This window comes from Hydra viridissima, unplaced genomic scaffold, assembly GCF_058129835.1.
Source record: "Hydra viridissima isolate aposymbiotic clone 2 unplaced genomic scaffold, HvirCarnegie_v1 scaffold_9, whole genome shotgun sequence".
Taxonomy (NCBI): Eukaryota; Metazoa; Cnidaria; class Hydrozoa; order Anthoathecata; family Hydridae; genus Hydra; species Hydra viridissima.
The window spans coordinates 2,583,764-2,596,592 of record NW_028324308.1 but is presented as its reverse complement, the minus strand read 5'-3'; the positions used below and the strand labels follow the sequence as shown (position 1 = coordinate 2,596,592).

General features: G+C 28.3%; 1 protein-coding gene across 4 annotated transcripts; it reads left to right on the top strand.

The window, feature by feature from the left end:
- The first annotated feature begins 395 nt into the window (after window positions 1-395).
- Window positions 396-10,049, top strand: LOC145185461 (endothelin-converting enzyme 1-like). Of its 4 annotated transcripts, XM_090097628.1 has the most exons (21): window positions 424-489; window positions 581-712; window positions 3,485-3,786; window positions 4,044-4,240; window positions 5,169-5,274; window positions 5,785-5,936; window positions 6,034-6,102; window positions 6,329-6,442; window positions 6,640-6,729; window positions 6,893-7,029; window positions 7,117-7,339; window positions 7,625-7,723; window positions 7,890-7,967; window positions 8,081-8,184; window positions 8,536-8,646; window positions 8,720-8,787; window positions 8,981-9,105; window positions 9,202-9,267; window positions 9,403-9,498; window positions 9,586-9,662; window positions 9,834-10,049. In XM_090097628.1, exons 3-21 carry the CDS (start codon window positions 3,501-3,503, stop codon window positions 9,931-9,933), a joined length of 2,298 nt encoding a protein of 765 aa, XP_089953754.1. In that variant the 5' UTR covers window positions 424-489; window positions 581-712; window positions 3,485-3,500; the 3' UTR covers window positions 9,934-10,049. The 4 variants fall into 4 exon arrangements, with proteins under 4 accessions (XP_089953752.1, XP_089953753.1, XP_089953754.1 ...); XM_090097626.1 differs by lacking the exon at window positions 581-712 and having other exon boundaries at window positions 396-489; window positions 4,044-4,249; XM_090097627.1 differs by lacking the exon at window positions 581-712 and having other exon boundaries at window positions 398-489.
- The last annotated feature ends 2,780 nt before the right edge of the window (window positions 10,050-12,829 follow it).

The window sequence follows — 12,829 nt, the reverse complement described above, 5'->3', positions numbered from 1 at the left end:
AACTTTAAAATCCCAGTTAAATGGTTAACTAGCACTGATAAATAAAAGATAAGTTTACAAGAGAGAAAACGTTTAGTTTCGACACTGTGGCTGCATGTAAACATTTCAGATTCAGAATATTTATTCTGCGTTAACTTATAATTTTGTATATTACGAAGCATTTATAATACGAGAAAGAAGGACGGTATAAAATATCAGTTGTCAAAATTTTAACTCTACTCGCAAATCTCATATGAAAGTAAAGCGCACACATCACTTTTAATTAAATTATATAAGTCTGCCCACTTTCAAACGCTGCTTATATTTTTTATTACTAAACAAAAGATTTTATTTATTTATTTCTCGTAACAGATTTTTTCATTATTTATCACTGCATTTAGAAAATTAAAGTAGGTCTAACGTGAGCGCGAATCCAATTGATGGATTTGAGTAAAAACACATGGCAGTGTTTCAAAAGTTGTTCATGCTTATGAGCTTTGTTGCAAAAAAGTAAGAATTTAGATTTTAAATGTGGATATATAAACATTAGCATTCCAGATGGGTTAAGGAATTTATCTTTCTTTACAAATATCACATCTAGACTTCACTTAAAGTCAACATCCTGTCATAATCCGAATCTAAACTTGTTATAAGACCTTCGTTAGCAGATTTTGTTATTTACCAAAATGGTTTCGAACAAAAGATTATTGAAGAAGTTTAGCGTTAGACAAAGGTAAAAAGCTGTGCATGGTCTAACATTGTTGTTTTTGAGTTCTCATCTTAAGAAATCATGTTTGTTTTCAGGAACATTTTTTGTCAAGTCTTCTTTTCGCTAATCTCATAAGACTTCAGTAAAAAATTCGAATAATTTAGAAAAATTTAGTTAAACATTTTTATGTTTCAAGTATAAATTCATATTTACATAGCATGTATTCATGCTACCCTACAACGTTGTTCTGTCTCATAAATATAACTCCATTTCTAATCTTCTTTTGAAATAATAAATGTAATCTAGAACAGATAAATAGAATAAATAATAGATAAATAAAATAACTTTCATAAAGTTAGTATAATTGCGGAGCAGATGGATTGATAGGCCAAAGTAAAATGTTAGGGTTGATAGGACGAACTCTTTTACAACTAACGTTAAATACATTTCAGTTTTCATTTGTTAGATCTTCATCAAATATCAATCTCCATCTGATACTTAAAAAACCGTATTAAAATTTATGATAATTATAGATAGATAAATATTGATAATTACACATGTATTTTTTATTCTATTATATTAAAAATCTGTCAAATGGAAAATCCGTCACCTTTGCGTAAGAAACAACCGCTGGATTTAGTTCCAGAATAAATCTACTAAACTTTATATGAAAGTTGACTGGAGGGAAAAAATCTCAAAAACTGTTTTATTCAAAGGTTATCACTAAAATTATCTGGTTACAGCAAGGTTTGAGTACTTTCTAAATAATTCTTTCATTTCGTGACAGTGCTCTCAATTCTTAAAGATCTGCTTGTTTTTTCGTACAGACAAGACGCAACAACCGTTGCCGTCGTGTCTGCGCCAAGAAACGAGCAGATCTTCAATGGTTGTGAGATTGTTGCAATGTATATAGTATATACATAGTTAAATAGCGCATAATAGAGAAATGTAAACGAAAATAGCTATTATATTTATGCAACTAACCTTTTTAATGAAAGGTCAACATCCGTACTTATATTGACGTCGGTTGTGTTTTCAAACTGGAAGTGGGTAAATAAGCTGTTTTACTTTTGAGTCTTGATTTCAAGATATTTCACTTCTTAAGTTTTAAACCTAGTTTTTGAACATTCCATTCTGTTTGGGTTTTGCACGTTTATTTATAATGACAAGTTCAAAGAAAATCTGTGCGATGTGAAATGGGATATCGTTCAAATATCGTTTTTTTGCATTAAATTGGTAAATCTCCTAATTATGGGAAGATTGTGAGTATTAACTGATCTTTATCATATTATATCAACATCAAGTTATTTTGAAAACTTTAAATTATTTTTTTATTGGCAAAAACCATTACGAATTGCTTGTCGCATTTGTATTACAATGGTTACTACTCATCGATTAAAATTTTGTTTTGTAAAAATAGAAAAAAAAAATCATATTTCAAAATTTCGAATTCAGACGGTGTTCTAATGTTCTAACGGTGGAAGGTTTCTTAAATTATACTATATATTTGATTTTAAATATATTTTCGAAAAACTATAACTTACTTTCGAAATTAAAGAAGAATTGTATTAACTAGGTTTTTGAACTTTGCTTTAAATTTGGACTTATGATTAGAAGTTTTGAATTGAGTTTCTAAACAATGACTATTATAGTAATAAAACACTGGTATAAGGTTAAGCTTTTTCCTCTAAAGTAATTTCTTACTATTTAACTCCAAAACGTAAATTAGATTTGAAAATAAGCGATAAATTTGCTCTAACATTATTCGTTTGTTTTAAGAAATTTTTTTGCATTTAAAGCAGTTTATTTTGTTGTTGTTTTTTTGAATCCTTGAGCGTTGCATCAGATAGTCTTAAGCTTTTTAGTTAAGAAGCTAAAGTTTTAAAACTAATTCTTTTTTTAAAGGCTATAGGACGCGTTGATACAAGCAAAGGTTTATCTTGTCGCTATTCTTTTTGTAACATTTGAATGCTTTTTTTATTTTTAAGAAAACATAATGAAATTTATTTAACCGTTTTTTGTTGTTGTTATTTGTTTTTGTTTTTTAATCCAGTTAACTCATGTTTTTATTTTAGTTTTACATTTAAGTGAGATAGGAAATTGATTGGCTACCATTATATTTTAAGTAAACAAAGGACTTTTTTTGTATTTGAAGAATTTTGCAATACTGTTTCTTAAACTAAGTTATGTTTAATAACGCCTAATTTCCCTGGGAAATAAAATGAATCTGCTTTTTTTTTTGAAACTCGACTTATACAATAATATTTCAATTAAATCACGATGGCCACTTGAAATTATATCACAACTACATGCGCAACCGGGAATCGAGAAGAATTTTGGTCACTTGACCTATTTTAATTTTTTTGCATTTAAGCTCAAGTGTCTTGTTTGTTATCGAAAATGTTCACGGATGAATTAAGACGCCGATTATATTTTTGCAGCACCCCTTAACAAGAGGACCTACTTTACTACTTAGGAGCTCTTAAGAACATATTGAGAAAGAATTTCCGAGTTGAAACTATGCTATAATCTTACAAAAAATCAAACAAAGTGCTTTTTCAATCAAATTTAATAACTCACTATAAATTAAACTTAAAAAAAATTAAGTTAAAAGTTTTTTCTGCTTGAGTGTTTTAGTTTTTTTTTTTTTTTTTTTAATTTATCAATAAATATATTAAATGACACTTTACAAAATTAGTAAATATAGCTTTAATAATTGAATTTTTCTCTACTGTTTTTTTTTTTTTTTTTTTTTTTTTCATATAAGAAAGTTTAATCTTTTTAAACTTAACCAAGATTTGAATAAAAGAGCATGAGTTTGCAAGGCAATGAAGCAAAAAGCCCATTTAAGCAACATGAAGAAGAACACAGCAATTTTAGCATAGGCGAAACTTCATTTAAAACTGCAGCGTCTTTAAAAAGATCTCCTTTGCTGAGGATTTTAGTTGGAGTAGTGTTTATTCTTGTTGTGTTATTGACGATTTTGGCTGCACTATATATTGCGTTGCAAAAAAAGAAATACCTCTTGGTGGAATCGAAATATATCGGAGAAGAATCTAATCTATGCAACACAAAAGAATGCGTTCAGATTGCAGCAAGTGAGTTAAAATATGTAGCTTGTTAGTAACGGTAGAAAGTTTAATATCCTCATTCGTTTCAATTGTTCCAATTATACAAATATTGGTTTTAAAAGTTCTAATTGTTCAAATGTTCGCTTCAATTGTTCAAATGTTCGTTTCAATTGTTCAAATGTTCGTTTCAATTGTTCAAATGTTCTTTTTCATTGTTTAAGTGTTCGTTTCAATTGTCCTAACTATTTTTTAAACTACCAATTTTAACAAAATATACTTTTTAGGAATGATTGACGTTATGGACACTAAAATTGATCCGTGTTCTGATTTTTATGAATACGCATGTGGAGGCTGGCTCAAAAGTGTTCCAGTTCCCGAATCACGCACAAGATACAGCAGATTTGATGAGCTTTCAGAGCAAAACTCAGAAGTTTTGAAACAAATTTTAAACAAAATTATAGCAAATGAAAGCAAAGCAGAGGTAAGAATGGTAAGAAGGCCCAAATTAATACAAATCAACTTTTGCGAATAGTTAAAGAAAGTTAATGATAAATAGTGAAATTGCATTTAGACATTACATTTTTCAAAAATTTTTGGTAGCTAAGTATTTAGTTACAAATTTTTTTTTTTTGTAAAACATAAGTTTCATCTATAAAAAACGATCAAACAACTCCGCTTAGATTTCGCAAGTCTGTCATTTGGACAGTACCGTTCAAAACTAGACCTCACGCAGTTTTTGCATTTCGTGAAAAACGCATTTGAAATTTTAAAATAATATAGAGAATCTGATGATGTTCGGGTACAATCTTAAAAAAATCTGTAAAAGATAGAAATAAATGATTAGATATAAATGATTTTCCAATGTGTAACTATAGGCAAACTTTACTAGCAAGTGTTGTAATTTAAAAGTTGCAGGGTTTTTTTGCAACATACTCTTGGTCTTCAGTCAATAAACTCTTTGGTCAATAAATTGATCTTTAGTCAATAAAGTCAATTCATTAGCCATCTTTTATTTTATTTCTATTTTTGTAAAATGTAGAACTCATGATGGTAATAATAGTTCAAAAATGAAAAAAATTACATGATCTAATTATGCATAATACCGTCCATTTAATGATTTTTTTAAAAAGTAAAACACTGATGTTTACTTGTTTAAATTTTTCCAAAGGCTTTTAAGTTAGAACTCTTTATTTTGTTGTGATATAGAAGCTTATATTTTCATTAACGGATAAAGCTTAACCATCGATGCTTAATTTTTGTTCAAATTAACATTCCGCTTCTGCCGACCTAGTTGATATTAATTGATGAAATGTTTTTTGTAGACAACTAATTTACTTTATTTCACAATGAGAGTTGAAAAGGACACCGGTTAAATGACTAATTGCCTTTAAAATTACCCATAATTTTAGACACCAGTTTTGAACAAAGCTGCATCATATTATAAGTCATGTACAAATACAAAGTTAATCGAAAAAATTGGCGACAAACCAATGAAACAATTAGTGAAGGATATGGGTAAGTTTGTATTTTTTCTATGACACTAATTCTCACGAAGCAATATTCTACTTTTTAGTTTTTAATAGTTTAAAGGATTGTCATTGGGTAAATGGGGGAGGGGGTGGGGGTGGGGGGAGGAAAGGTGAATCACTGAAAAGAGATTGGCAATACCTGGGAAGAGAGATAGTTGGCTCATAATTGCAAGCAGTTGGCTAAATAGAAATAATATTTGTTAACTGAGAAGGGTATAGAGCCCAAATGTTATTTGTAATTGTTAGTTTAACAAAATATTTTACAGTCCCATTGTATTCAAGCGTAATATTCTAATATTTTATAATATTTTACAATAATATCTATTTGTTCATTTATTCAAAAAGATATATTTACTGAAGTCATTAGGCACTCAAAATTTAAAATTTCTTTTCCATTTTTTAAAGTTGTATAATTATCAAAAATTGTCCCTATTTCTTTTTTGCAAGAGTTACTAGGTATTTGAACTTTTATTTTATATTAGGTAAAATTTTATAGGTTCATGGCCAGTGACTGATGAAAATTTTAATGAATCAAAGTGGAATATGCTGGATGCTTTGACTGTTGTTCATAAAAATATCAGTGTTGCACCTTTAATGCAAGTGTATGTTTCAGCAGATATAAAAAATTCCAGCCAAAACATTATTGTGGTAAAACTTTATGTATACATACATAATTTAATTATTTACACTTAAGTATATAACTTTTGCTTATTTTTTTTTGTTTTGTTTTTGTTTTTATACACAGTTTGATCAATCAGGAATTGTTCTTGCAAAAGAGTCATACCTGAATGAAAATTCTTCCTTTCACATACGGGTAATTAATATTTATATATATATATATATATATATATATATATATATATATATATATATATACATACTTTAGTATTTATATATACTTTAGTATTAATATATATACTTTAGTATTAACATATATACTTTAGTATTTCATAGGACAAGTTTGCTTATAGTAGCAGTTTTTTTCCCTATCACATTCAACTAACATTACATTATTTTATTCATGAAACTACATTTTAAAGCACCGCAATGCTTACAAACAATTCATGAAGTCCATTGTTAAGGAGATGGGAGCGAATGATACTGGATTAGAGTTAATGGATAAAGTAATGGAGTTTGAAACAGAGTTAGCAAATGTAAGTATACCTTTTAAATTACTTTATCCTAAAAAAAGATAACACGAATAATAAGTCTCTACTTCAACTAATCTTTTACCAGGATCCAACCAATCCTTTTCAATGGTAAAAAAGAATTAGTTATGTAAAATCATTGTTTGAGTTTTTTTTATTTTTCCTTATTAATTTAACTTTAAAAAAAATTTTTTTTTTTTTAGATTACTATGTCAGTGTTGGAAAGAAGAAATTACCATTCTATTTATGAATCTATGACTTTAGAAGAGTTTGCAAATCGCACTGAAATACCGGTTTATGTTTTTTTTTTAATTAAACATTTTCATTGTTTGCACATCCAGTTTTTTGAAAACTTAAATGGAATCTCTTTCCAGTGACATAACCTTTATGTTTTTCTTAATATCGTTGCCTCATTGTTTTGCTTATAATTTTAAAAATGTGTTTTAAATATTTTAGATAGGTTGGTTATTGGAATTTGTCAATAAGTTATTTAAAGAAACTAATATAACTGTTCAGCGCAATGAGAGAATTGTTTCATTCAGCACACAGTTTATAGGAAAAGCATACAAATTGTTTACGCAGAAATCTAAGAAGTATGTTTTTTTCTATTTTTGTTAAATATTGTTTTTTTGTAGTGAAAATATTGTTGTTCTGACTACCAAATCTCTTTTTCAATCAAGAATTCAATCAGCTTACATAATTTGGCATGCAGTTAATGTCATGGCTCCTGTAGTCTTAGGAAAGTACCAAGATATTTTAGATGAATATCAATTGGCTGCCTATAGTATATCAGATAGACAGCCAAGATGGGAAGTCTGCATAAGCAGTACATTGCGCAATTTTGGATATGCTTTAGGGCTCCCTTTTATTGAAAAAGTCTACGATAAAACAGCAAAAAACATGGTAAACATTTTTAAACTACAAAGCAAGAAAACATTGTTTGTAAAAATTAATTTAAAACTATTTTAAAAATAGGCTCAAAACATATGCTCCCACAAAATAAAATGTTTTCTAAAAAGAAAACAGTCTACAAAAAAATTAATATGGCGCTAAGATATTTTTAAAATGTAACTTTGAATCTGTTTATGTTTTTTTCTGTACAAGTTTTTGCACAATTAAATACCATTTTGTGTATTGTCAGCACAAACAAGTGTTTCTTATTTTAAAGTTTGTTCATTCTTTTTGTAGTCTACTGAGATAATACAAGCAATTAAACAAGTTTTCATCGATAATCTTGAAACAATGGATTGGATGGATATGAAGACAAAATCCTATGCAAAAAGAAAAGTATTTAAATTATTAAACTCATTAATAATTAATATTGCTGAATAAAATTTTTTAAATTTAATATGTAAAAAAATATATTTTATTCATAAAGCTTCTAAACTTCTAACTGGATTTACACAGGAATTTTCTAATGTTTTTTAATTTGATTTAAAAAACTTATTTTTAGGCAGAAAGAATAATTGAAAATATTGGTTATCCTGACTTTATTTTAAACACCACTGCTTTAGAACTTGAATACATTGGTGTAAGTGAATAGTGCTAGTTTAGAAAATGATTTGTGATTTGATGTTTATTAAAAAAGTTTTTGGCGTGCAATGAATTATTAAATCTGCTGAATTTTCTTTTTTGTTATATTAGTTGTCTATTAAAGAAGATGATCATTTTAACAACTATATGGAAGGAAGAAGGTATGAGAATCTGAAGAACTATCTTAAAAGAGGGAAACCAGTGGATAAATCTGAGTAAGTAACATTACTTCTTCACATGGGTACCACCTATACCATATTAAAATTTTAACAACCATAAAATCAAATAAGCATATTTCTTTCAAATGATTTGTAAAATTGAAATACTACAGAAGAAAAGACATTTAAATCATTTATTATTCTCTTATTGTTCTTTCTTTAGATTAACAAAATTGCATATTTGACATTTATTTATTATAGTTATTTTAAAAAAAATTTAATGGTAGAATAATTTTCAGATAGTGACTCTAGAGTATAGTTAAGCAAAAAAAAAATAAAACAAGAATATTGATTTACAAATTTAAAAAACTAAGTATATTCGCAATAATCAACATACTATCATCTTAGATGGAGTATCTTGCCAACTACAGTCAATGCCTATTATGCACCAACGGAAAACAAAATTGGTTTTCCTGCAGGAATTCTCCAATGGCCATATTATGATAAAAGAGCTCCACGGTTAGATTTTTTTTTAACTTTGCAAAAAACTTGTATATTGTGTGTTGTATTAATAGTTCTAATTTTTCAATAGTGCGGTTTCTTATGGTGCTATAGGAATGGTTGTTGGTCATGAGATATCACATGGGTTTGATGATCAAGGTATATTTTAACTATGTGTACATATGCATGTGCACATTCATCAACACACTCGATATACACTAATAGAGTATTTGGGTGTGTTGATGAATGTGCACATGCATTTGTACATCTTTAAACGTTATATAGAAGTTTCAATGAAATTTTTACACAAGCATTTAATTAAGTTGCAATTAAACTATTGTATTTATATTAGGAAAAGATTTCACTATAGAGGGTAATTTTGATACATGGTGGACAAATGAATCTACCGAGGCTTTCAAAAAGAGAAGTCAGTGCTTTTCAGATCAGTATTCAAAGTTTGAAATGTTTCAGAGGCCGGTAACTTGATAACTCTAAGCAATGTCTTTGTAAATAACTGTAAGTGTTCATTAGTATTTACAAAAATAAAATTGTAAATGAATGTTTAAATTGTAGATGAATGGTAAACAGACATTAGGCGAAGATTTAGCTGACAATGGAGGTCTTAGGCAATCACTTCAGGTTACAGTTTGTTTACTTATGTTATTTTTTAAAAAACAAAACAAAATTACTTTGTAGTTGTTAATGTTTCTGCAAGTGGTTTGGACTTATGATTATTGTATAAGATTGGGCTTGTTAAAATATGATTTTGTATAGGCTTATCAGTTATGGAAAGAGAAACATGAAGACGAAAAAAAGTTACCAGGGCTTAATTTAACATCTGAACAATTGTTTTTTCTTGCATTTGCCCAGGTAAATGTTAGGAAACATTTAGTTTTTCACTATTTTTCAAACCGTTTCATATATTGTTTTAAATATTAAATTTATCTCTAATTTTAGGTTTGGTGTACAAATTACAAAGAGTCTTCTGCAATAAACCAAATAGAAAGCGGCGTCCACTCTCTATCAAGATTCAGGTGCAAAAATAGGAATATTAAATATGCTTTTAAAATGCTGAGACATTGCTTGATAAATTTCTTGTGTTAGATTTCTTTGTTTTTTTTTGTTTTTTTTTCGTCTTAAAAGTTTTAATCTTTAACGAATTAAATTCCGAGGCAGTTTTTCTTAACTTATTTATTATTTTAAAGGGTGATTGGAACACTTCAAAACAACCCAGAATTTAGTAAAGCCTATAAATGTGAAGAAGGGTCGAAGATGAACCCAAAGAAAAAATGTCGCGTTTGGTGAAATCAAGATTCATCGGCTCTATTTTAAATTTATGGTTTGAAATAAAATCCTGTAAATATTTTATTTATATTTGATGTGAAATTTTAACGAAATTATAAAGACGAAGATTTCGAGAAGAGTATTGTTTTTGCCAAATGTCGGATTCTTCTGGAAATTTAATTTGTCAAGGTGGCGAGTTTAACTGAGATTTTTTGGCAAGAACATTATTATATTTATAGTTAGTGAAAAAATTCGTTAGATTTTAAATATTATCATATTACAATAGAGTTTGACAACCTAAAAAAATGTTGTTTTTTTTAAATTTACCAAGAGTTCACGAGTTCTCCACAACTCAATTGCTTGTCATTAAATATAAAAATAATTTAAACTCTCTTATTTTCTAATGATCATCCCGTAAAATGAAAATGGCTTTTTGTTCATGCTTTAAATTCTCATATTTCCCTAGATATAAATGGTGTTTATTTTTAAAACCAAACTTAATGCACTAAGGTAACTTATCACTCGGAAATAGCGGAAGTCATCTTTCAAGTCAACAACATTTGCGATTTAAACTGTAAACTTTTTGTTTGATAGGGGAACTTATTATGCAAACAATTTAAATATGAGTAGATAGCATTTTGTTTATGTAAGTTTTGTAAGTTCGCCCCAAATCTGAAACAAATGAACGATTTAATGAAATAGTGGATGGGGGTGGGGTGGGGTTGGCTGTTAATGGTATTTCTACTAGCCTTTTAGAAATTCCTTTTTATACTGTTTTACGCCGCGTTATGTTAAAATTATCTTTATATTTTCTCTCACAATTGCGGTTCACATTTACAACGTCATCACAACAATATTAACAAGACAAGACTTTTTCCCTTCGCACTATGGAGAGTACATCTGATGGAAAACCAAGAAGATTTCAATAATCTAAAAAGACACCTGACTTCGTCAAAGAGTTATGTCTCTTATTTTATGGTTTATTAATGATTAAAGTGAGTTTACAAAGCTTCCTTAAGATGTGTTTTACACTGCTTCCTTTGTATTCGGAAATCTCATTCTGATTACGAACATTATGCGAATCTAAAAACTCGGAAGAAGCCGGGTAAAACTTGATTGATTAGTGAATGCAGTTGATACTTTACTTCGATTAAAGTTCGGTTGGATTAAAAAATTTGTGAAATTCCAAAAGATTTTTATTACCTGGTTTCCATAGGTATTTACTTAAGTTAAAATAAGGTATTTTTTGTTAGACTTCAGATAAGACAAATAATGAAAAAAAAAAAAAAAAAAAAAAATGGATTCGATGCATCAGAACTCCCTCAAGTCTGGATCTCAACCGCAAAGTATTTGAAGTCCGACTGTTTTTTCTTTTGTTGCATATTCAATAAACATTATTTTTAAAAAACTGTCTTTTGGGCTATCTGGAAAATTTTCCAAACTTTTAACAAACGAATAATTTTGACGTACATTGTATTTACTACTAATAATGCAAAAGAGAGTTCACAAACCGAACGAAGGAAAGATGATGTGTGTTCAACACTCCTTTTTATGAACATGTGACATTCAACAAAACCTTCTTTGGTTTCTTCTTTTATTTAAGAACTCTTACGTACAAATTTAATCAGTAATTACTAATTAGTTGTTAATTTTATCCGCGATGAGAAAAAAAATGTTGATCAGTGTAGTTTTTGTATTATGGTCATAATTTTCTATACATTTTTTTGTTACTAGTGGCTGATTTGCAACCCTTAATAATTTTGCAAATGACTTTTGGATGTAAGTTGGTATATTTTACCTACCAGACTTCTAAAAACATGTCGTTATTATTTGTATCTTATAATATTATATTAAAATAGCGATGTATGCTGATAAGAATGAACTGATAAAATCTGGTGTGGTCTTGGTAAAAAAAATATTTTCTTAATAATTGTTCTACTCGAGGCGACTCTTCCTTAGATTAAGTGAGTTCTGTCACTGAAAACGTCAAGTATGTTATTTGTTAAAAACTGTTTTCCTATTTTTATAACAATATTTATAAATGAGTTGAACTAGATTATGTAACGCTAACATTGTTTGTTTTTAGTATTAGGCTTAAGTCAGGAATGTAAGAAGGTGGTTAAATATAGATTTATTAACTTTGCTGCGTAAACAAAGTGGATATTTAAACATCACTCAAAGAAGCAGCTGACAAACATGACTCCCCAAATAGATACAACTGTTTTGAGTACTTGGCGGGTAACTTGAACATAAATGAAATGTAGGACATTTTCGATTTACAATAAACTTTTATTGGCGAATAATGATATTCATCTAACATTTGCTGGAAATTAATAAAGATCTTTGAAAAAGTTTTCAGAAAGCACGTCATTATTTTTTCCATTTTAGGACCATCAGGATTTTTTTAAGACCACCAGATTTTTTTAATACTACTAAAACGTCGTCTAAATACAATCACTGTCGTCTCGATTACAACATTTAAATCACTGTCGTCTCGATTTACTATCAGTCATGTTTTAAATTTTTAGCTTCTCATCCTTGCGTATTAAAGATTATTCTAAACTAAATTAAAAAAATAATCTAGTACAGTTGCTGGCAAACTGTAGCGAGCGGAATCATATTCGGCTATTCCATGAATGTAAAAAATTGTGAGGATGGAGAATTAAAACTCTGTTTTCCTCCCCTTTTGTAAAACTCTTTTTTGAGCTTTATATAGTTTTTAGTTGTTTTCCTTTGCGATAACTATTCATCATTTATTTATATGGCAGGTTGATGAGTCTTTTCCCAGTTGCTTTTAACTTTTCTTCTTTCGGTTATATCGTCTACTTACGTGATAGGTTGATGAATCATCGTGTATAAGTCTTCTCCCGGTCATTTTATCTTAACTTTTCTTCTTTTTACTTTATCATTTATTTAA